Source organism: Salmo trutta, unplaced genomic scaffold (assembly GCF_901001165.1).
Source record: "Salmo trutta unplaced genomic scaffold, fSalTru1.1, whole genome shotgun sequence".
Taxonomy (NCBI): domain Eukaryota; kingdom Metazoa; phylum Chordata; class Actinopteri; order Salmoniformes; family Salmonidae; genus Salmo; species Salmo trutta.
Window position 1 is genome coordinate 1,865,849 of NW_021823104.1, and position 25,007 is coordinate 1,890,855.

The 25,007-nt window shown below is 45.8% G+C and overlaps 1 protein-coding gene across 1 annotated transcript in view; it reads left to right on the forward strand.

The window, feature by feature from the left end:
• Positions 1–49: 49 nt before the first annotated feature.
• Positions 50–25,007, forward strand: part of LOC115188875 (DNA topoisomerase 3-alpha-like) — a gene marked incomplete at its 3' end in the record, with an annotated part of 55,632 nt that continues 30,674 nt past the window's right edge. Inside the window, exons 1-11 of the mRNA XM_029747700.1 lie at positions 50–691; positions 13,412–13,471; positions 13,677–13,750; positions 13,857–13,932; positions 14,631–14,739; positions 14,909–15,052; positions 19,942–20,112; positions 20,301–20,401; positions 21,199–21,273; positions 21,381–21,463; positions 22,698–22,908. Coding sequence (XP_029603560.1) covers positions 470–691; positions 13,412–13,471; positions 13,677–13,750; positions 13,857–13,932; positions 14,631–14,739; positions 14,909–15,052; positions 19,942–20,112; positions 20,301–20,401; positions 21,199–21,273; positions 21,381–21,463; positions 22,698–22,908 — 1,326 coding nt within the window. The remainder of the gene's footprint in view (positions 692–13,411; positions 13,472–13,676; positions 13,751–13,856; positions 13,933–14,630; positions 14,740–14,908; positions 15,053–19,941; positions 20,113–20,300; positions 20,402–21,198; positions 21,274–21,380; positions 21,464–22,697; positions 22,909–25,007) is intronic.

The window sequence follows — 25,007 nt, forward strand, 5'->3', positions numbered from 1 at the left end:
CACACGAACAGGAAGTGTTTTACGGCAGTGGCTTTTACGACAGTTGTTTTTACGACAGTTGTTGACAGGCGCGGAATTTGTAAAATCCATAACATCAAATTTAGCTGCCGTTTAATCAACCCCTTTCAGTAGTCAAAAAATAGTTTTAAAAACAACTTATTTATTGGCAGATTGGATCCACGTTACATCGTACATTGCGGTTAGATGATTAGGAAAAGTGTAAAAGTTAAGTTTCGGCAACTTCAGGGTTGAAGTTTGACAGGACTTAGCTCGCTACTCCCATCAAGCTAACTGACATGTGAGATCTGGACAGTTTTATGAATAAATAACAGTTTAACAACAATTCTGGAGATAGATTTGACTAATGTTAGCTAGGTGTTAGCTTAGCACGACGTGTTTAATTAACGTTATGACAAGGGTAGCTCCAATGCGCCCTGGCTAGGCTAAGCTAAGCTAGGCTAAGCTAGCTATGCTGATACACCATCTGACTAGGGCTCTGTTCACATCCGGACGACCTTTAACGTTACGGTTCCAGATCCACAGAGGGTTTCGCGTTACCGGGTATAAGAGGACAGACTCCCCGGGAGACATGATCCGGCGGACTCCGATCAAACGGGTTCTCTGTGTGGCGGAGAAGAATGACGCGGCCAAGTGCATCGCGGACATCATGTCCAACGGCAGAATGAGGAGGGTGAGTCTGTTCATGTGTTGATGTGTTTGGTCTTAGGTGTGTGAGAGACATGGGTTTTATCAGTACATGGGACGATTGTCTGTTTATTTCAGCTTCCAGCTGTCTTCTCATGACATAATGTCTCACATCAACAAGGTGTGATTGTCTCTGTTTATCTCAGCTGTCTTCCCATGACATAATGTCTCACATCAACAAGGTGTGATTGTCTCTGTTTATCTCAGCTGTCTTCCCATGACATAATGTCTCACATCAACAAGGTGTGATTGTCTCTGTTTATCTCAGCTGTCTTCCCATGACATAATGTCTCACATCAACAAGGTGTGATTGTCTCTGTTTATCTCAGCTGTCTTCACATTACACATAAAGAGTGTAACTCCAGATAATGTGATTTAACCAAAACATTTGGTATCCATCATACTGAGAGATACAGGTTAGTTACTGTTTGGTATAGCTCAGAGAATTTTACTGTCGATACCGTCTTCACCCTCCTCAATTCACGGAAACAGGAGTCTCATAAATGTCTTTGTCCAGTTGTATGGGGTCTGTTTGAATTTAGTAATTGCTCCGTTTATAAAAAAAGTATTACTTTTCTCCATGAAGTAAACTGTCTGTCTGTTTCAGAGTGAGGGTCTGTCTGTCTATAATAACCTGTCTGTCTGTTTCAGAGTGAGGGGCTGTCTGTCTATAATAACCTGTCTGTCTGTTTCAGAGTGAGGGGCTGTCTGTCTATAATAACCTGTCTGTCTGTTTCAGAGTGAGGGGCTGTCTGTCTATAATAACCTGTCTGTCTGTTTCAGAGTGAGGGGCTGTCTGTCTATAATAACCTGTCTGTCTGTTTCAGAGTGAGGGGCTTTCTGTCTATAATAACCTGTCTGTCTGTTTCAGAGTGAGGGGCTGTCTGTCTATAATAACCTGTCGTCTGTTTCAGAGTGAGGGGCTGTCTGTCCTATAATAACCTGTCTGTCTGTTTCAGAGTGAGGGTCTGTCTGTCTATAATAACCTGTCTGTCTGTTTCAGAGTGAGGGGCTGTCTGTCTATAATAACCTGTCTGTCTGTTTCAGAGTGAGGGGCTGTCTGTCTATAATAACCTGTCTGTCTGTCTATAATAACCTGTCTGTCTGTTTCAGAGTGAGGGGCTGTCTGTCTATAATAACCTGTCTGTCTGTTTCAGAGTGAGGGGCTGTCTGTCTATAATAAACCTTCTGTCTGTCTATAATAACCTGTTGTCTGGTTCAGAGTGAGGGGCTGTCTGTCTATAATAACCTGTCTGTCTGTTTCAGAGTGAGGGGCTGTCTGTCTATAATAACCTGTCTGTCTGTTTCAGAGTGAGGGGCTGTCTGTCTATATAACCTGTCTTCTGTTTCAGAGTGAGGGGCTGTCTGTCTATAATAACCTGTCTGTCCTGTTTCAGAGTGAGGGGCTGTCTGTCTATAATAACCTGTCTGTCTGTTTCAGAGTGAGGGGGCTGTCCTGTCTATAATAACCTGTCTGTCTTTTCAGAGTGAGGGGCTGTCTGTCTATAATAACCTGTCTGTCTGTTTCAGAGTGAGGGGCTGTCTGTCTATAATAACCTGTCTGTCTGTTTCAGAGTGAGGGGCTGTCTGTCTATAATAACCTGTCTGTCTGTTTCAGAGTGAGGGGCTGTCTGTCTATAATAACCTGTCTGTCTGTTTCAGAGTGAGGGGCTGTCTGTCTATAATAACCTGTCTGTCTGTTTCAGAGTGAGGGGCTGTCTGTCTATAATAACCTGTCTGTCTGTTCAGAGTGAGGGGCTGTCCTGTCTATAATAACCTCTGTCTGTTTCAGAAGTGAGGGGCTGTCTGTCTACCTGTCTTTCAGAGTGAGGGGCTGTCTGTCTATAATAACCTGTCTGTCTGTTTCAGAGTGAGGGGCTGTCTGTCTATAATAACCTGTCTGTCTGTCTATAATAACCTGTCTGTCTGTTTCAGAGTGAGGGGCTGTCTGTCTATAATAACCTGTCTGTCTGTTTCAGAGTGAGGGGCTGTCTGTCTATAATAACCTGTCTGTCTGTCTATAATAACCTGTCTGTCTGTTTCAGAGTGAGGGGCTGTCTGTCTATAATAACCTGTCTGTCTGTTTCAGAGTGAGGGGCTGTCTGTCTATAATAACCTGTCTGTCTGTTTCAGAGTGAGGGGCTGTCTGTCTATAATAACCTGTCTGTCTGTTTCAGAGTGAGGGGCTGTCTGTCTATAATAACCTGTCTGTCTGTTTCAGAGTGAGGGCTGTCTGTCTATAATAACCTGTCTGTCTGTTTCAGAGTGAGGGGCTGTCTGTCTATAATAAACCTGTCTGTCTGTTTCAGAGTGAGGGGCTGTCTGTCTATAATAACCTGTCTGTCTGTTTCAGCAGAGTGGAGGGGTCTGTCTGTCTAAAATAAACCTTCTGTCTGTTTCAGAGTGAGGGGCTGTCTGTCTATAATAACCTGTCTGTCTGTTTCGAGTGAGGGGCTGTCTGTCTATAATACCTGTCTGTCTGTTCAGAGTGATGGGTCTGTCTGTCTATAATAACCGGGCTGTCTGTTTCAGAGTGAGGGGCTGTCTGTCCTATAATAACCTGTCTGTCTGTTTCAGAGTGAGGGGCTGTCTGTCTATAATAACCTGTCTGTCTGTTTCAGAGTGAGGGGCTGTCTGTCTATAATACCTGTCTGTCTGTTTCAGCGTAAGGGGGCTGTCTGTCTATAATAACCTGTCGGTCTGTTTCAGAGTGAGGGGGCTGTCTGTCTATAATAACCTGTCTGTCTGTTTCAGAGTGAAGGGGGCTGTCTGTCTATAATAACCGTGTCTGTCTGTTTCAAGAGTGAGGGGCTGTCTGTCTATAATAACCTGTCTGTCTGTTTCAAGTGAGGGGCTGTCTGTCTATAATAACCTGTCTGTCTGTTTCAGAGTGAGGGGGCTGTCTGTCTATAATAACCTGTCTGTCTGTTTCAGAGTGAGGGGCTGTCTGTCTATAATAAACCTGTCTGTCTGTTCAGAGTGAGGGGCTTGTCTGTCTATATAACCTGTCTGTCTGTTTCAGGTGAGGGGCTGTCTGTCTATAATAACCTGTCTGTCTGTTTCAGAGTGAGGGGCTGTCTGTCTATAATAACCTGTCTGTCTGTTTCAGAGTGAGGGGCTGTCTGTCTATAATAACCTGTCTGTCTGTTTCAGAGTGAGGGGCTGTCTGTCTATAATAACCTGTCTGTCTGTTTCAGAGTGAGGGGCTGTCTGTCTATAATAACCCTGTCTGTCTGTTGTCAGAGTGAGGGGGCTGTCTGTCTATAATAACCTGTCTGTCTGTTTCAGAGTGAGGGGCTGTCTGTCTATAATAACCTGTCTGTCTGTTTCAGAGTGAGGGGCTGTCTGTCTATAATAACCTGTCTGTCTGTTTCAGAGTGAGGGGCTTGTCTGTCTATAATAACCTGTCTGTCTGTTCAGAGTGAGGGGCTGTCTGTCTATAATAACCTGTCTGTCTGTTTCAGAGTGAGGGGCTGTCTGTCTATAATAACCTGTCTGTCCTGTTTCAGAGTGAGGGGCTGTCTGTCTATAATAACCTGTCTGTCTGTTTCAGAGTGAGGGGCTGTCTGTCTATAATAACCTGTCTGTCTGTTTCAGAGTGAGGGGCTGTCTGTCTATAATAACCTTTCTGTCTGTTTCAGAGTGAGGGGCTGTCTGTCTATAATAACCTGTCTGTCTGTTTCAGAGTGAGGGGCTGTCTGTCTATAATAACCTGTCTGTCTGTTTCAGAGTGAGGGCTGTCTGTCTATAATAACCTGTCTGTCTGTTTCAGAGTGAGGGGGCTGTCTGTCTATAATAACCTGTCTGTCTGTTTCAGAGTGAGGGGCTGTCTGTCTATAATAACCTGTCTGTCTGTTTCAGAGTGAGGGGCTGTCTGTCTATAATAACCTTCTGTCTGTTTCAGAGTGAGGGGCTGTCTGTCTATAATAACCTGTCTGTCTGTTTCAGAGTGAGGGGCTGTCTGTCTATAATAACCTGTCTGTCTGTTTCAGAGTGAGGGGCTGTCTGTCTATAATAACCTGTCTGTCTGTTTCAGAGTGAGGGGCTGTCCTGTCTATAATAACCTGTCTGTCTGTTTCAGAGTGAGGGGCTGTCTGTCTATAATAACCTGTCTGTCTGTTTCAGAGTGAGGGGCTGTCTGTCTATAATAACCTGCTGTCTGTTTCAGAGTGAGGGGCTGTCTGTCTATAATAACCTGTCTGTCTGTTTCAGAGTGAGGGGCTGTCTGTCTATAATAACCTGTCTGTCTGTTTCAGAGTGAGGGGCTGTCTGTCATAATAACCTGTCTGTCTGTTTCAGAGTGAGGGGCTGTCTGTCTATAATAACCTGTCTGTCTGTTTCAGAGTGAGGGGCTTCTGTTCTATAATAACCTGTCTGTCTGTTTCAGAGTGAGGGCTGTCTGTCTATAATAACCTGTCTGTCTGTTTCAGAGTGAGGGGGCTTGTCTGTCTATAATAACCTGTGTCTTGTATCTGTTTTCAGAGTGAGGGGCTGTCTGTCTATAATAACCTGTCTGTCGGTTTCAGAGTGAGGGGCTGTCTGTCTATAATAACCTTCTGTCTGTTTCAGAGTGAGGGGGCTGTCTGTCTATAATAACCTGTCTGTCTGTTTCAGAGTGAGGGGGTCTGTCTGTCTATAATACCTGTCTGTCTGTTTCAGAGTGAGGGGCTGTCTGTCTATAATAACCTGTCTGTCTGTTCAGAGTGAGGGGCGTCTGTCTATAATAACCTGTCTGTCCTGTTTTCAGAGTGAGGGGCTGACCTGTCTATAATAACCTGTCTGTCTGTTTCAGAGTGAGGGGCTGTCTGTCTATAATAACCTGTCTGTCTGTTTCAGAGTGAGGGGCTGTCTGTCTATAATAACCTGTCTGTCTGTTTCAGAGTGAGGGGCTGTCTGTCTATAATAACCTGTCTGTCTGTTTTTAGAGTGAGGGGCTGTCTGTCTATAATAACCTGTCTGTCTGTTTCAGAGTGAGGGGCTGTCTGTCTATAATAACCTGTCTGTCTGTTTTCAGAGTGAGGGGCTGTCTGTCTATAATAACCTGTCTGTCTGTTTCAGAGTGAGGGGCTGTCTGTCTATAATAACCTGTCTGTCTGTTTCAGAGTGAGGGGCTGTCTGTCTATAATAACCTGTCTGTCTGTTCAGAGTGAGGGGCTGTCTGTCTATAATAACCTGTCTGTCTGTTTCAGAGTGAGGGGCTGTCTGTCTATAATAACCTGTCTGTCTGTTTCAGAGTGAGGGCTGTCTGTCTATAATAACCTGTCTGTCTGTTTCAGAGTGAGGGGCTGTCTGTCTATAATAACCTGTCTGTCTGTTTCAGAGTGAGGGGCTGTCTGTCTATAATAACCTGTCTGTCTGTTTCAGAGTGAGGGCTGTCTGTCTATAATAACCTGTCTGTCTGTTTCAGAGTGAGGGGCTGTCTGTCTATAATAACCTGTCTGTCTGTTTCAGAGTGAGGGGCTGTCTGTCTATAATAACCTGTCTGTCTGTTTCAGAGTGAGGGGGCTGTCTGTCTATAATAACCTGTCTGTCTGTTTCAGAGTGAGGGGGCTGTCTGTCTATAATAACCTGTCTGTCTGTTTCAGAGTGAGGGGCTGTCTGTCTATAATAACCTGTCTGTCTGTTTCAGAGTGAGGGGCTGTCTGTCTATAATAACCTGTCTGTCTGTTTCAGAGTGAGGGGCTGTCTGTCTATAATAACCTGTCTGTCCTGTTTCAGAGTGAGGGGCTGTCTGTCTATAATAACCTGTCTGTCTGTTTCAGAGTGAGGGGCTGTCTGTCTATAATAAACCTGTCTGTCTGTTTCAGAGTGAGGGGCGTCTGTCTATAATACCTGTCTGTCTATAATAACCTGTTTTCGTTTCAGAGTGAGGGGCTGTCTGTCTATAATAACCTGTCTGTCTGTTCAGAGTGAGGGGCTCTGTCTGTCTATAATAACCTGTCTGTCTGTTTCAGAGTGAGGGGGCTGTCTGTCTATAATAACCTGTCTGTCTGTTTCAGAGTGAGGGGCTGTCTGTCTATAATAACCTGTCTGTCTGTTTCAGAGTGAGGGGCTGTCTGTCTATAATAAACTGTCTGTCTGTTCAGAGTGAGGGGCGTCTGTCTATAATAACCTGCTCTGTCTGTTTCAGAGTGAGGGGCTGTCTGTCTATAATAACCTGTCTGTCTGTTTCAGAGTGAGGGGCTGTCGTTCTATAATAACCTGTCTGTCTGTTTCAGAGTGAGGGGCTGTCTGTCTATAATAACCTGTCTGTCTGTTTCAGAGTGAGGGGCTGTCTGTCTATAATAACCTGTCTGTCTGTTTCAGAGTGAGGGGCTGTCTGTCTATAATAACCTGTCTGTCTGTTTCAGAGTGAGGGGCTGTCTGTCTATAATAACCTGTCTGTCTGTTTCTGTTTCAGAGTGAGGGGCTGTCTCTGTCTATAATAACCTGTCTGTCTGTTTCAGAGTGAGGGGCTGTCTGTCTATAATAACCTGTCTGTCTGTTTCAGATGAGGAGGGCTGTCTGTCATAAATAACCTTGTCTGTCTGTTCAAGAGTGAGGGGCTGTCTGTCCTATAATACTGTCTGTCTGTTTCAGATGTGAGGGGCTGTCTGTCTATAATAACCTGTCTGTCTGTTTCAGAGTGAGGGGCTGTCTGTCCTATAATAACCTGTTCTGTCTGTTTCAGAGTGAGGGGCTGTCTGTCTATAATAACCTGTCTGTCTGTTTCAGAGTGAGGGGCTGTCTGTCTATAATAACCTGTCTGTCTGTTCAGAGTGAGGGGGGCTGTCTGGTCTATAATAAACCTGTCTGTCTGTTTCAGAGTGAGGGCTGGTTGGTCTGTCTATAATAAACTGTCTGCTGTTTCAGAAGTGAGGGGCTGGGCCGGTCTGATAATAACCTGTCTGTCTGTTTCAGAGTGAGGGGCTGTCTGTCTATAATAACCTGTCTGTCTGTTTCAGAGTGAGGGGCTGTCTGTCTATAATAACCTGTCTGTCTGTTTCAGAGTGAGGGGCTGTCTGTCTATAATAACCTGTCTGTCTGTTTCAGAGTGAGGGGCTGTCTGTCTATAATAACCTGTCTGTCTGTTTCAGAGTGAGGGGCTGTCTGTCTATAATAACCTGTCTGTCTGTTTCAGAGTGAGGGGCTGTCTGTCTATATAACCTGTCTGTTTCAGAGTGAGGGCTGTCTGTCTATAATAACCTGTCTGTCTGTTTCAGAGTGAGGGGCTGTCTGTCTATAATAACCTGTCTGTCTGTTTCAGAGTGAGGGGCTGTCTGTCTATAATAACCTGTCTGTCTGTTTCAGAGTGAGGGTCTGTCTGTCTATAATAACCTGTCTGTCTGTTTCAGAGTGAGGGGCTGTCTGTCTATAATAACCTGTCTGTCTGTTTCAGAGTGAGGGGCTGTCTGTCTATAATAACCTGTCTGTCTGTTTCAGAGTGAGGGGCTGTCTGTCTATAATAACCTGTCTGTCTGTTTCAGAGTGAGGGGCTGTCTGTCTATAATAAACTGTCTGTCTGTTTCAGAGTGAGGGGCTGTCTGTCTATAATAACCTGTCTGTCTGTTTCAGAGTGAGGGGCTGTCTGTCTATAATAACCTGTCTGTCTGTTTCAGAGTGAGGGGGCTGTCGTCTATAATAACCTGTCTGTCTGTTTCAGAGTGAGGGGCTGTCTGTCTATAATAACCTGTCTGTCTGTTTTCAGAGTGAGGGGCTGTCTGTCTATAATAACCTGTCTGTCTGTTTCAGAGTGAGGGGCTGTCTGTCTATAATAACCTGTCTGTCTGTTTTTCAGAGTGAGGGGCTGGTCTGTCTATAATAACCTGTCTGTCTGTTTCAGAGTGAGGGGCTGTCTGTCTATAATAACCTGTCTGTCTGTTCAGAGTGAGGGGCTGTCTGTCTATAATAACCTGTCTGTCTGTTTCAGAGTGAGGGGCTGTCTGTCTATAATAACCTGTCTGTCTGTTTCAGAGTGAGGGGCCTGTCTGTCTATAATAACCTGTCTGTCTGTTTCGGGTGAGGGGCTGTCTTTCTATAATAACCTGTCTGTCTGTTTCAGAGTGAGGGGCTGTCTGTCTATAATAACCTGTCTGTCTGTTTCAGGTTTTCAGTGAGGGGCTGTCTGTCTATATAACCTGTCTGTCTGTTTCAGAGTGAGGGCTGTCTGTCTATAATAACCTGTCTGTCTGTTTTCAGAGTGAGGGGCTGTCTGTCTATAATAACCTGTCTGTCTGTTTCAGAGTGAGGGGCTGTCTGTCTATAATAACCTGTCTGTCTGTTTCAGAGTGAGGGGCTGTTTCAGAGTGAGGGTCTGTCTGTTTCAGAGTGAGGGGCTGTCTGTCTATAATAACCTGTCTGTCTGTTTCAGAGTGTCAGAGTGAGGGGCTGTCTGTCTATAATAACCTGTCTGTCTGTTTCAGAGTGAGGGGTCTGTCTGTCTATAATAACCTGTCTGTCTGTTTCAGAGTGAGGGGGCTGTCTGTCTATAATAACCTGTCGTCTGTTTCAGAGTGAGGGCTGTCTGTCTATAATAACCTGTCTGTCTGTTTTCAGAGTGAGGGGCTGTCTGTCTATAATAACCTGTCTGTCTGTTTCAGAGTGAGGGGCTGTCTGTCTATAATAAACCTGTCTGTCTGTTTCAGAGATTATAAAAAAAAAAAAAAGTTTCAGAGGGGGGGCTGTCTGTCTATAATAACCTGTCTTGTCTGTCTGTTTCAGAGTGAGGGGCTGTCTGTCTATAATAACCTGTCTGTCTGTTTCAGAGTGAGGGGCTGTCTGTCTATAATAACCTGTCTGTCTGTTTCAGAGTGAGGGGCTGTCTGTCTATAATAACCTGTCTGTCTGTTTCAGAGTGAGGGGCTGTCTGTCTATAATAACCTGTCTGTCTGTTCAGAGTGAGGGGCTGTCTGTCTATAATAACCTGTCTGTCTGTTTCAGAGTGAGGGGCTGTCTGTCTATAATAACCTGTCTGTCTGTTTCAGAGTGAGGGGCTGTCTGTCTATAATAACCTGTCTGTCTGTTTCAGAGTGAGGGGCTGTCTGTCTATAATAACCTGTCTGTCTGTTTCAGAGTGAGGGGCTGTCTGTCTATAATAACCTGTCTGTCTGTTTCAGAGTGAGGGGCTGTCTGTCTATAATAACCTGTCTGTCTGTTTCAGAGTGAGGGGCTGTCTGTCTATAATAACCTGTCTGTCTGTTTCAGAGTGAGGGGCTGTCTGTCTATAATAACCTGTCTGTCTGTTTCAGAGTGAGGGGCTGTCTGTCTATAATAACCTGTCTGTCTGTTTCAGAGTGAGGGGCTGTCTGTCTATAATAACCTGTCTGTCTGTTTCAGAGTGAGGGGCTGTCTGTCTATAATAACCTGTCTGTCTGTTTCAGAGTGAGGGGCTGTCTGTCTATAATAAACTGTCTGTCTGTTTCAGAGTGAGGGGCTGTCTGTCTATAATAACCTGTCTGTCTGTTTCAGAGTGAGGGGCTGTCTGTCTATAATAACCTGTCTGTCTGGTTTCAGAGTGAGGGGGCTGTCTGTCTATAATAACCTCTGTCTGTTTCAAGAGTGAGGGGCTGTCTGTCTATAATAACCTGTCTGTCTGTTTCAGAGTGAGGGGCTGTCTGTCTATAATAACCTGTCTGTCTGTTTCAGAGTGAGGGGCTGTCTGTCTATAATAACCTGTCTGTCTGTTTCAGAGTGAGGGGCTGTCTGTCTATAAGAACCTGTCTGTCTGTTTTCAGAGTGAGGGGCTGTCTGTCTATAATAACCTTTCTGTCTGTTTTCAGAGTGAGGGGCTGTCTGTCTATAATAACCTGTCTGTCTGTTTCAGAGTGAGGGGCTGTCTGTCTATAATAACCTGTCTGTCTGTTTCAGAGTGAGGGGCTGTCTGTCTATAATAACCTGTCTGTCTGTTTCAGAGTGAGGGGCTGTCTGTCTATAATAACCTGTCTGTCTGAGTGAGGGGCTGTCTGTCTATAATAACCTGTCTGTCTGTTTCAGAGTGAGGGGCTGTCTGTCTATAATAACCTGTCTGTCTGTTTCAGAGTGAGGGCTGTCTGTCTATAATAACCTGTCTGTCTGTTTCAGAGTGAGGGGCTGTCTGTCTATAATAACCTGTCTGTCTGTTTCAGAGTGAGGGGCTGTCTGTCTATAATAACCTGTCTGTCTGTTTCAGAGTGAGGGGCTGTCTGTCTATAATAACCTGTCCTTTCTGTTTCAGAGTGAGGGGCTTGTCTGTCTATAATAACCTGTCTGTCTGTTTCAGAGTGAGGGGCTGTCTGTCTATAATAACCTGTCTGTCTGTTTCAGAGTGAGGGGCTGTCTGTCTATAATAACCTGTCTGTCTGTTTCAGAGTGAGGGGCTGTCTGTCTATAATAACCTGTCTGTCTGTTTCAGAGTGAGGGGCTGTCTGTCTATAATAACCTGTCTGTCTGTTTCAGAGTGAGGGGCTGTCTGTCTATAATAACTGTCTGTCGTTTCAGAGTGAGGGGCGTCTGTCTATAATAACCCTGTCTGTCTGTTTCAGAGTGCGGGGCTGTCTGTCTATAATAACCTGTCTGTCTGTTTTTCAGAGTGAGGGGCTGTCTGTCTATAATAACCTGTCTGTCTGTTTCAGAGGTGAGGGGCTGTCTGTCTATAATACCTGTCTGTCTGTTTCAGAGTGAGGGGCTGTTCCTGTCTATAATAACCTTGTCTGTCTGTTTCAGAGTGAGGGGCTGTCTGTCTATATAACCTGTCTGTCTGTTTCAGAGTGAGGGCTGTCTGTCTATAATAACCTGTCTGTCTGTTTCAGAGGTGAGGGGCTGTCTGTCTATAATAACCTGTCTGTCTGTTTCAGAGTGAGGGGCTGTCTGTCTATAATAACCTGTTGTCTGTTTCAGAGTGAGGGGGCTGTCTGTCTATAATAACCTGTCTGTCTGTTTCAGAGTGAGGGGCTGTCTGTCTATAATAACCCTGTCGTCGTTTCGAGGAGTGAGGGGCTTTGTCTGTCTATAATAACCTGTCTGTCTGTTTCAGAGTGAGGGGCTGTCTGTCTATAATAACCTGTCTGTCTTTTCAGAGTGAGGGGCTGTCTGTCTATAATAACCTGTCTGTCTGTTTCAGAGTGAGGGGCTGTCTGTCTATAATAACTGTCTGTCTGTTTCAGAGTGAGGGGCTTTCTGTCTATATAACCTGTCTGTCTGTTTCAGAGTGAGGGCTGTCTGTCTATAATAACCTGTCTGTCTGTTTCAGAGTGAGGGGCTGTCTGTCTATAATAACCTGTCTGTCTGTTTCAGAGTGAGGGCTGTCTGTCTATAATAACCTGTCTGTCTGTTTCAGAGTGAGGGGCTGTCTGTCTATAATAACCTGGCAGACGGTTTCAGTGCGGTGGCTACTCTGTCTATAATAACCTGTCTGTCTGTTTCAGAGTGAGGGGCTGTCTGTCTATAATAACCTGTCTGTCTGTTTCAGAGTGAGGGCCTGTCTGTCTATAATAACCTGTCTGTCTGTTTCAGAGTGAGGGGTGTCTGTCTATAATAACCTGTCTGTCTGTTTCAGAGTGAGGGGCTGTCTGTCTATAATAAACCTGTCTGTCTGTTTCAGAGTGAGGGGCTGTCTGTCTATAATAACCTGTCTGTCTGTTTCAGAGTGAGGGGCTGTCTGTCTATAATAACTGTCTGTCTGTCTTCAGAGTGAGGGGCTGTCTGTCTATAATAAACCTGTCTGTCTGTTTCAGAGTGAGGGGCTGTCTGTCTATAATAACCTGTCTGTCTGTTTCAGAGTGAGGGGCTGTCTGTCTATAATAACCTGTCTGTCTGTTTCAGAGTGAGGGGCTGTCTGTCTATAATAACCTGTCTGTCTGTTTCAGAGTGAGGGGCTGTCTGTCTATAATAACCTGTCTGTCTGTTTCAGAGTGAGGGGCTGTCTGTCTATAATAACCTGTCTGTCTGTTTCAGAGTGAGGGGCTGTCTGTCTATAATAACTGTCTGTCTGTTTCAGAGTGAGGGGCTGTCTGTCTATAATAACCTGTCTGTCTGTTTCAGAGTGAGGGGCTGTCTGTCTATAATAACCTGTCTGTCTGTTTCAGAGTGAGGGGCTGTCTGTCTATAATAACCTGTCTGTCTGTTTCAGAGTGAGGGGCTGTCTGTCTATAATAACCTGGTCTGTCTGTTCAGATTAGTGAGGGGCTGTCTGTCTATAATAACCTGTCTGTCTGTTCAGAGTGAGGGGCTGTCTGTCTATAATAACCTGTCTGTCTGTTTCAGAGTGAGGGCTGTCTGTCTATAATAACCTGTCTGTCTGTTTCAGGTGAGGGGCTGTCTGTCTCTAATAACCCTGTCTGTCGTTTCAGCAGTGAGGGGCTGTCTGTCTATACTAACCTGTACTCTGTCTGTTTCAGCGTGCGGGGCTGTCTGTTCTATAATAACCTGTCTGTCTGTTTCAGAGTGGCCCCTGTGTCTGTCTATAATAACCTGTCTGTCTGTTTCAGAGTGAGGGGTGTCTGTCTATAATAACCTGTCTGTCTGTTTCAGAGTGAGGGGCTGTCTGTCTATAACTAACCCTGTCTGTCTGTTTCAGAGTGAGGGGCTCTCTGTCTATAATAACTGTCTGTCTGTTCAGAGTGAGGGGCTGTCTGTCTATAATAACCTGTCTGTCTGTTTCAGAGTGAGGGGCTGTCTGTCTATAATAACCTGTCTGTCTGTTTCAGAGTGAGGGGCTGTCTGTCTATAATAACCTGTCTGTCTGTTTCAGAGTGAGGGGCTGTCTGTCTATAATAAACTCTATGAGTTTGAATACAACCTGTTTGGACAGGTAAGTCGCATCCTTCAACACTATTGTTCTATTCCAGGTGTGTTTGGGGATTTGTGTGGTTGCTCATTCTGTCGTGTGTGTGTGTGTGTGTGTGTGTGTGTGTGTGTGTGGTGTGTGTGTGTGTGTGTGTGTGTGTGTGTGTGTGTGTGTGTTGTGTGTGTGTGTGTGTGTGTGTGTGTGTGTGTGTGTGTCTGTCCCCCTACAGAATGTGACAGTGTGTATGACGTCGGTGTCCGGACATCTGCTGGGGTTGGAGTTTAAGGCGCAGTTCCAGAAATGGTGAGACTGACGACTTCTGTCTTCATACAACACCTCGTACAGTGCTCTCTCGCTCTCTGTGTATGTGTAACTGTGTGTGACTGTGTGTGTGTGTGTCCGTCCCCAGGCACAGCTGTAATCCTGTCCTGCTGTTTGATGCCGAGGTGGAGAAGTATTGTCCTGAGAACTTTGTTCAGATCAAGGTAGTCTGGTTGTACGAAATGTTTCTGTCTTCTGTCTTGAGCTGTTACTACTGTCTTCTGTCTTGAACTGTTACTACTGTCTTCTGTCTTGAACTGTTACTACTGTCTTCTGTCTTGAAATGTTACTACTGTCTTCTGTCTTGAGCTGTTACTACTGTCTTCTGTCTTGAGCTGTTACTGTCTTCTGTCTTGAACTGTTACTGTCTTCTGTCTTGAACTGTTACTGTCTTCTGTCTTGAAATGTTACTACTGTCTTCTGTCTTGAGCTGTTACTACTGTCTTCTGTCTTGAACTGTTACTGTCTTCTGTCTTGAAATGTTACTACTGTCTTCTGCCTTGAACTTTTAAGAGTTTCTGAAAGATGTAGAAAGTTTCCGAAGACAGAAACGAACAAGCTTCTCAGTCTGAAGTGTGTGTGTAACCTTGTGCCTGTGTCTGTCTCTCTCTGTCTCTCTCTCTCTGTGTCTCTCTCTCTCTCTCTGTGTGTCTCTCTCTGTCTCTCTCTCTCTCTCTGTCCCTCTCTCTCTCTCTCTCTGTCTCTCTCTCTGTCTCTCTCTCTGTCTCTCTCTGTCTCTCTCTCTGTCTCTCTCTCTCTGTCTCTCTCTCTCTGTCTCTCTCTCTCTGTCTGTTTCTGTCTCTCTGTCTGTTTCTGTCTCTCTGTCTCTCTCTCTCTCTCTGTCTCTGTGTGTGTCTCCTAGCGGACCCTAGAGAGAGAGGTGAGTCAGTGCCAGGTGCTCGTCATCTGGACAGATTGTGACAGAGAGGGAGAGAACATTGGCTTTGAGGTTATAGACGTCTGTAAAGCAGGTACACACACACACACACACACACACACACACACACAGGTGTGCACGTCTGGCTGGATAATGTGTGTTGTGATAGCAGTCGCCCCTCTCTCTGTGTGTGTCTGTCTGTCTGTCTGTCCGTCCGTCCGTCCGTCCGTCCGTCCGTCCGTCTGTCTGTGTGTGTGTTCCAGTCAAGCCCGGTGTGCAGGTGTTCCGCGCCCGGTTCTCTGAGATCACTCCCAACTCTATCAGGAGAGCATGCGACACGTTAACGGAACCGGACGGTAACGTCAGCGATGCTGTGGACGTACGGCAGGAGCTGGACCTCAGGATAGGTAACACACACACACACACACGCACACCGCACACCCCCCACACACACACACACACACACACACAAACACACAAACACTAGGGCTCTATAAAAATCTATGTGTGTGTGCGGTGGTGTATGTGTGTGTGTGTGTGTGTGCGGTGGTAGGGAATCTAACTAAATGTATTGAACTTAGTAGGGAATCAACTAAATGAATTGACCTTAGTAGGGAATCAACTAAATGAATTGACCTTAGTAGGGAATCAACTAAATGTATTGACGTTAGTAGGGAATCAACTAAATGTATTGAACTTAGTAGGGAATCAACTAAATGTATTGAACTCAGTAGGGAATCAACTAAATGTATTGAACTCAGTAGGGAATCAACTAAATGTATTGAACTCAGTAGGGAATCAACTAAATGTATTGAACTCAGTAGGGAATCAACTAAATGTATTGAACTCAGTCGGGAATCAACTAAATGTATTGACCTCAGTAGGGAATCAACTAAATGTATTGACCTCAGTAGGGATTCAACTAAATGTATTGACCTCAGTAGGGAATCAACTAAATGTATTGACCTCAGTAGGGAATCAACTAAATGTATTGACCTCAGTAGGGAATCAACTAAATGTATTGAACTTCTGTCTTGAACTGTTTCTACTGTCTTCTGTCTTAATGTTACTATTGTCTTCTGTCTTGAAATGTTTCTACTGTCTTCTGTCTTGAATCGAACAGGCTAATCGAACACAGAAACGTGGCTAATCGAACAGAAACGTGGCTAATCGAACAGAAACGTGGCTAATCGAACAGAGAAACGTGGCTAATCGAACAGAGAAACGTGGCTAACCGAACAGAGAAACGTGGCTAACCAAACAGAAACGTGGCTAACCGAACAGAGAAACGTGGCTAACCGAACAGAGAAACGTGGCTAACCGAACAGAGAAACGTGGCTAATCGAACAGAGAAACGTGGCTAACCGAACAGAGAAACGTGGCTAACCGAACAGAGAAACGTGGCTAACCGAACAGAGAAACGTGGCTAACCGAACAGAAACGTGGCTAACCGAACAGAGAAACGTGGCTAACCGAACAGAGAAACGTGGCTAACCGAACAGAAACGTGGCTAACCGAACAGAGAAACGTGGCTAACCGAACAGAGAAACGTGGCTAACCGAACAGAAACGTGGCTAACCCAACAGAGAAACGTGGCTAACCGAACAGAAATGTGGCTAACCGAACAGAGAAATGTGGCTAACCGAACAGAGAAATGTGGCTAACCGAACAGAAACGTGGCTAACCGAACAGAAACGTGGCTAACCGAACAGAGACGTGGCTAACCGAACAGAGAAATGTGGCTAATCGAACAGAAATGTGGCTAATCGAACAGAAACGTGGCTAATCGAACAGAAACGTGGCTAATCGAACAGAAACGTGGCTAATCGAACAGAGAAACGTGGCTAATCGAACAGAGAAACGTGGCTAATCGAACAGAGAAACGTGGCTAATCAAACAGAAACGTGGCTAACCGAACAGAAACAGAAACGTGGCTAACCGAACAGAAACAGAAACGTGGCTAACCGAACAGAGAAACGTGGCGAACCGAACAGAGAAACGTGGCTAACCGAACAGAGAAACGTGGCTAACCGAACAGAGAAACGTGGCTAATCGAACAGAGAAACGTGGCTAACCGAACAGAGAAACGTGGCTAATCGAACAGAAACGTGGCTAATCGAACAGAAACGTGGCTAATCGAACAGAAACGTGGCTAATCGAACAGAAACGTGGCTAATCGAACAGAGAAACGTGGCTAATCGAACAGAAACGTGGCTAACCGAACAGAAAAAGAAACGTGGCTAACCGAACAGAAAAGAAACGTGGCTAACCGAACAGAAACAGAAACGTGGCTAACCGAACAGAAACAGAAACGTGGCTAACCGAACAGAAACAGAAACGTGGCTAACCGAACAGAAACGTGGCTAACCGAACAGAAACGTGGCTAACCGAACAGAGAAACGGGGCTAACCGAACAGAGAAACGGGGCTAACCGAACAGAGAAACGTGGCTAACCGAACAGAAACGTGGCTAACCGAACAGAAACGGGGCTAACCGAACAGAGAAACGGGGCTAACCGAACAGAGAAACGTGGCTAACCGAACAGAAACAGAAACGTGGCTAACCGAACAGAAACGTGGCTAACCGAACAGAAACAGAAATGTGGCTAACCGAACAGAAACGTGGCTAACCGAACAGAAACGTGGCTGACCGAACAGAAACGTGGCTAATTGAACAGAGAAACGTGGCTAACCGAACAGAAACAGAAACATGGCTAACCGAACAGAAACGTGGCTAACCGAACAGAAACAGAAATGTGGCTAACCGAACAGAAACGTGGCTAACCGAACAGAGAAACGTGGCTAACCGAACAGAGAAACGTGGCTAATCGAACAGAAACGTGGCTAATCAAACAGAAACGTGGCTAACCGAACAGAAACAGAAACGTGGCTAACCGAACAGAAACGTGACTAACCAAACAGAAACATAAACGTGGCTAACCGAACAGAAACGTGGCTAACCGAACATAAACGTGGCTAACCGAACAGAAACGTGGCTAACCAAACAGAAACGTGGCTAACCGAACAGAGAAATGTGGCTAACCGAACAGAGAAACGTGGCTAACCGAACAGAAACGTGGCTAACCAAACAGAAACGTGGCTAACCGAACAGAGAAACGTGGCTAACCGAACAGAAACGTGACTAACCAAACAGAAACAGAAACGTGGCTAACCGAACAGAAACGTGGCTAACCGAACAGAAACAGAAATGTAGCTAACCGAACAGAGAAACGTGGCTAACCGAACAGAGAAACGTGGCTAACCGAACAGAGAAACGTGGCTAACCGAACAGAGAAACGTGGCTAACCGAACAGAGAAACGTGGCTAACCGAACAGAAAAACGTGGCTAACCGAACAGAGAAACGTGGCTAACCGAACAGAGAAACGTGGTTAATCGAACAGAGAAACGTGGCGAACCGAACAGAGAAATGTGGCTAACCGAACAGAAACAGAAACGTGGCTAATCAAACAGAAATGTGGCTAACCGAACAGAAACAGAAACGTGGCTAATCAAACAGAAACGTGGCTAATCGAACAGAAACAGAAATGTGGCTAACCGAACAGAAACGTGGCTAATCGAACAGAAACGTGGCTAACCAAACAGAAACAGAAACGTGGCTAACCGAACAGAAACGTGGCTAACCGAACAGAAATGTGGCTGACCAAACGGAAACGTGGCTAACCGAACAGAGAAACAGAAACGTGGCTAATCGAACAGAAACGTGGCTAATCGAACAGAAACGTGGCTAACCAAACAGAGAAACAGAAACGTGGCTAACCGAACAGAAACGTGGCTAACCGAACAGAAACAGAAACGTGGCTAATCGAACAGAAACGTGGCTAACCAAACAGAAACAGAAACGTGGCTAACCAAACAGAAACAGAAACGTGGCTAACCGAACAGAAACGTGGCTAACCGAACAGAAACAGAAACGTGGCTAATCGAACAGAAACGTGGCTAACCGAACAGAAACGTGGCTAACCGAACAGAAACGTGGCTAACCGAACAGAAACGTGACTAACCAAACAGAAACATAAACGTGGCTAACCTAACATAAACGTGGCTAACCGAACATAAACGTGGCTAACCGAACATAAACGTGGCTAACCGAACATAAACGTGGCTAACCGAACCGAAACGTGGCTAACCGAACAGAGAAACGTGGCTAACCGAACAGAGAAACATGGCTAACCGAACAGAAACAGAAACGTGGCTAACCGAACAGAAACGTGGCTAACCGAACAGAAACGTGGCTAACCGAACAGAAACGTGGCTAACCGAACAGAAACGTGGCTAACCGAACAGAGAAACGTGGCTAACCGAACAGAGAAACGTGGCTAATCGAACAGAGAAACGTGGCTAATCGAACAGAGAAACGTGGCTAACCGAACAGAGAACGTGGCTAACCGAACAGAGAAACGTGGCTAACCGAACAGAGAAACGTGGCTAACCGAACAGAGAAACGTGGCTAACCGAACAGAGAAACGTGGCTAACCGAACAGAAACGTGGCTAACCGAACAGAGAAACGTGGCTAACCGAACAGAAACGTGGCTAACCGAACAGAGAAACGTGGCTAACCGAACAGAAACGTGGCTAACCGAACAGAAACGTGGCTAACTAAACAGAAACGTGGCTAACCAAACAGAAACGTGGCTAACCAAACAGTGGTCTCTTTCACTTGCATTAAAGGGTAACTACACCCTGTTTAAAATGTTTTTTTTTTTCTTCATTTTTTCATTAAATTTTTTTAATAAATATTTTCTTAACTCTATTTTCTTAAAATTACATTGTTGGTAAGATCTCGTGATGTGGTGTAAACTTACAACAAACAATATTATTTTTAATTTATTAAAAAAGTGTGATTTTTGAGAGAACCTTAAAAAACGGAGAAAAACAGAAACCTGGAAAAACAACGGAATCAGGGCCCTAAAAAACACAATGTTCTGATAAAACAGTCATCACAGGTTGCTAGGCTCACGACTCAGAGATGTCCACTTCCTGTCCTCGTCAACTTTCACCTTTCCTTCATTAAACTGATAACGCAAGGCCGGTGAAAGCTCCGTCTATTCTCCTCATCCCCCCTCCTCCTCTCCTCTCCTCTCCTCTCCTCTCCTCTCCTCTCCTCATCCCTCTCTCCTCTCCTCTCCTCTTCATCCCCCCTCCTCTCCTCTCCTCTCCTCTTCATTCTCCTCTCCTCCCCTCCCCTCCCCTCTCCCCTCCCCTCTCCTCCCCTCCCCTCTCCTCTCCTCTCCCCTCCCCTCCCCTCCCCTCCTCTTCGGCTCCTCTCTCCTCCAGGTGCATCGTTTACCAGGTTCCAGACACTCCGCCTCCAGAAAATCTTCCCTGCCTCGTTAGCCAATCAACTGATCTCGTATGGCAGCTGCCAGTTCCCTACGCTGGGATTCGTCGTGGAACGCTTCAAATCAATCCAGGCATTTATACCGGAGACATTCTACAAGATCAGAGGTACACACACACACACAGACAGACACAGACACACACACACACACAGACACACACACTCACTGATTCACTTTTTTATATCAAAACAATTGCAGTAATAATTGGTGTGTGTGTGTGTGTGTGTGTGTGTGTGTGTGTGTGTGTGTGTGTGTGTGTGTGTGTGTGTGTGTGTGTGTGTGTGTGTGTGTCAGTCCTCCATGAGGTAGAGGAAGACTCAGTAGAGTTCAGCTGGAAGAGGAACAGACTATTCAACCACACAGCCTGTCTAGTGGTCTACCAGATCTGTATGGAGGTAGGAGGGGGGTCTGTCTGTCTGTCTAGTGGTCTACCAGATCTGTATGGAGGTAGGAGGGGGGTCTGTCTGTCTAGTGCTCTACCAGATCTGTATGGAGGTAGGTGGGGGGGTCTGTCTGTATGGAGGTAGGAGGGGGGTCTGTCTGTCTGTCTGTCTAGTGGTCTACCAGATCTGTATGGAGGTAGGAGGGGGGTCTGTCTGTCTAGTGGTCTACCAGATCTGTATGGAGGTAGGAGGGGGGGTCTGTCTGTATGGAGGTAGGAGGGGGGTCTGTCTGTCTGTCTAGTGGTCTACCAGATCTGTATGGAGGTAGGAGGGGGGTCTGTCTGTCTGTCTAGTGGTCTACCAGATCTGTATGGAGGTAGGAGGGGGGTCTGTCTGTCTGTCTAGTGGTCTACCAGATCTGTATGGAGGTAGGAGGGGGGTCTGTCTGTCTGTATGGTGCACCTTGTGCTGGAGACAATAAAAGGCCACTCAACAAATGTGCTGTTTTGTCACACAACACAATGCCACAGATTTTGCGGTTGTGAGGCCAGTTGGACGTACTACCAAACTCTCTAAAACAACGTTTAGAGGCGGCTTATAGTAGAGAAATGAACATTTAAACAGCTCTGGTGGACATTCCTACAGTCAGCATGCCAGTTACACGCTCCCTCAGAACTTGCAGCCCATTTCTCAGCTTAAGTTGACAGATTTTGTTGGTGATTTTTGAATTATGTTACTGACTCTATTAAATACTAATCTAACTTCTACAGTGATGATGATGATGATGAGGTAATAACCTGAATTCCTAGAATCCCATAGCAACCGTCACCTCGGTAACCAGTAAACCCAAAAGCAAGTGGAGGCCGCTGCCCCTGGACACAGTGGTGAGGACATACGCCATATATATGTAAATATATATAAACACACTGACACACACTCACTTCCTGTATATTGACCAATGGTCTGCCTGTGTTGTTGTCTGGTCCAATAGGAAATGGAGAAGCTGGTTTCCAGGAAGTTGAGAATCGGCGCCAAAGAGACCATGAAGATCGCTGAGAAACTATACACACAGGGGTGAGGGTTTTCCCTAGTCCCTAAACCCTAAACCCTAAACCTTAAACCCTACTCCCTAAACCCTAGTCCCTAGCCCCTACTCCCTAAACCCTAGACCCTAAACCCTAGACCCTAAACCCTAGTCCCTAAATCTTAGTCCCTACTCCCTAAACCCTAGACCCTAAACCCTAGTCCCTAAATCGTAGTCCCTACTCCCTAAACCCTAGACCCTAAACCCTAGTCCCTAAATCTTAGTCCCTACTCCCTAAACCTTAGACCCTAAACCCTACTCCCTAAACCATAGACCCTACTCCCTAGACCTTACTCCCTAAACCCTAGACCCTAAACCCTTGACCCTACTCACTAAACCCTAGACACTACTCCCTAGACCCTACTCCCTAGACCCTACTCCCTAGACCCTACTCCCTAGACCCTACTCCCTAAACCCTACTCCCTAGACCCTACTCCAAAAACACTACTCCCTAAACCCTTGAGCGTAAGCCCTACTCACTACACAATTGAAGTCTGGAGGACGTTAGTGAAGCAGGTCTGGGTGACGTTAGCGGGGGACGTTAGCGGGGGACGTTAGCGGGGGATGTTAGCGGGGGACGTTAGCGGGGGACGTTAGCGGGGGACGTTAGCGGAGGATGTTAGCGGGGGACGTTAGTGGGGGACGTTAGTGTCGGAGGTCTGGGGGACGTTAGCGGGGGACGTTAGCGGGGGACGTTAGTGTCGGAGGTCTGGGGGACGTTAGTGGAGGACGTTAGTGGAGGACGTTAGCGGGGGACGTTAGCGGGGGACGTTAGTGGAGGACGTTACGTTAGTGGAGGACGTTAGTGGGGGACGTTAGCGGAGGACGTTAGTGGTGGGACGTTAGTGGAGGACGTTAGTGTCGTATAGTGCATTTGAATGGGATAGCTGGCGTTCAGCGCTGGTACTCTGGTAAGCTACTTCCAGTTGGTCAAAACGGTAGGATACAAAAAAGTGGCAGTAGCTTATGTATCTTTTAATCATCCTTCTGTTAACTAGTTCCCCAGGCTTTTAATCATCCTTCTGTTAACAAGTTCCCCAGGCTTTTAATCATCTTTCTGTTAACTAGTTCCCCAGGCTTTTAATCATCTTTCTGTTAACTAGTTCCCCATGTTTTTGGGAACTAGGAGAGTGAATCCTGGGCGTCCCAGGATGCCTGTGTATATACTGTATGTTCATCAGTTGTAGAGATAGTGTATGGTAATATTTTTCTCTGTGTGTGTAGGTTAATCAGTTATCCGCGTACAGAGACCAACCTGTTTCCTAAGGACCTGGCCCTGGGCCCCCTGGTGGAGCATCAGACACACAGCCCCGCCTGGGGAGCCTTCGCTAGGGGGGTGATGGAGCAGCCAGGGGGTCCCAACCCACGACAGGGCACCAAGACAGATCAGGCCCATCCCCCTATACACCCCATCAAGTACACCAACACACTACAGGTATATATATACACACACAGTTGATGTTGGAAGTTTACATACACCTTAGCCAAATACATTTAAACTCAGTTTTTCACAATTCCTGACATTTAATCCTAGTAAAAATTCCCTGTCTTAGGTCAGTTAGGATCACCACTTTACTTTAAGAATGTGAAATGTCAGAATAATGGTAGAGAAAATGATTTATTTCAGCTTTTATTTCTTTCATCACATTCCCAGTGGGTCAGAAGTTTACATACACTCAATTAGTATTTGGTAGCATTGCCTTTAATTGTTCAACTTGGGTCAAACGTTTCGGGTAGCCTTCCACAAGCTTCCCACAATAAGTTGGGTGAATTTTGGCCCATTCCTCCTGACAGAGCTGGTGTAACTGAGTCAGGTTTGTAGGCCTCTTGCTCGCACACACTTTTTCAGTTCTGCCCACAAATGTTCTATAGGATTGAGGTCAGAGATTTGTGATGGCCACTCCAATACCTTGACTTTATTGTCCTTAAGCCATTTTGCCACAACTTTGGAAGTATGTTTGGGGTCATTGTCCATTTGGAAGACGAATTTGCGACCAAGCTTTAACTTCCTGACTGATGTCTTGAGATGTTGCTTCAATAAATCCACATAATTTCTCCAAAAAGTACGATCTTTGTCCCCATGTGCAGTTGCAAACCGTAGTCTGGCTTTTTTATGGCGGTTTTGGAGCAGTGGCTTCTTCCTTGCTGAGCGGCCTTTCAGGTTATGTCGATATAGGACTCGTTTTACTGTGGATATAGATACTTTTGTACCTGTTTCCTCCTGCATCTTCACAAGGTCCTTTGCTGTTGTTCTGAGATTGATTTGCACTTTTCGCACCAAAGTACGTTCATATCTAGGAGACAGAACTCGTCTCCTTCCTGAGCGGTATGACGGCTGCGCGGTCCCATGGTGTTTATTGTTACGCGGAGCGAAACGGGGGGAAACCCAAGAGCGGACTCAGAAGAGGAAGCAGGGATGAATGAACCAAAATGTTTATTGTATACAGAGAGATATAGAGTGCAGAACCCGGGGAAGCTCAGATGAGTTGCAGAAGTGTAGAGTGATGTTGGCTGGGTAAAACAGGGTAAACAGGTCCTGAGGGGAATCCAAGGTAGTTGGGTGGTGAGTAAAATCCAGAGCAAGGTAGTTGGGTGGTGAGATGTGGTACAGGAGCCAGAGACAGAGCGGTAAACTGCAACGAGAGGACAAAAATGGTGCAAGGCAGAGAAACAAGCACAGCCGAGCAACAGGTTCTTGAGAACTAACAAAAGGCTAGGATAATGACTGACTGAGCAGAGATTACGATCTGGCAGAGCGGAAGTGGCAGGACTGAGTATTTGTACAGGTCTTGATTATGGAACGAGTTGCAGCTGGTAAGGATCTGCTCTGACTCCAGCACACCTGCCTCCAATAACACGGAGAGGGAGAGAGAGAGTACAGGGGGAGTAACTGCAGGTCAAGAAGACACCGGATGAACACCAGGGGGCGTAGCAGGAGCAAATGTGACATTTGTACTTGCATACTATTGTTTGTACAGATGAACGTGGTACCTTCAGGCGTTTGGAAATTGCTCCCGAGGATGAACCAGACTTGTGGAGGTCTACAATTTTTTTCTTCTAAGGTCTTGGCTGATTTTCTTTTGATTTTCCCATGATGTCAAGAAAAGTGGCACTGAGTTTGAAGTCCAACTTAGTGTATGTAAACTTCTGACCCACTGGAATTGTGATACAAGTGAAATAATCTGTCTGTAAACAATTGTTGGAAAAAAATTCCGTGTGTCATGCACAAAGTAGGTGTCCTAACCGACTTGCCAAAACTATAGTTTGTTAACAAGAAATTTGTGGAGTGGCTGAAAAACAAGTTTTAATGACTCCCAACCTAAGTGTATGTAAACTTCCGACTTCAACTGTATATACACCAAGTACACCAACAGTGTTCTGAGTGGACTATCCTGGCTATATTGGTTAGTGTTACTGAGTGGACTATCCTGGCTATATTGGTTAGTGTTACTGAGTGGACTATCCTGGCTAGATCGGTTAGTGTTACTGAGTGGACTATCCTGGCTAGATCGGTTAGTGTTACTGAGTGGACTA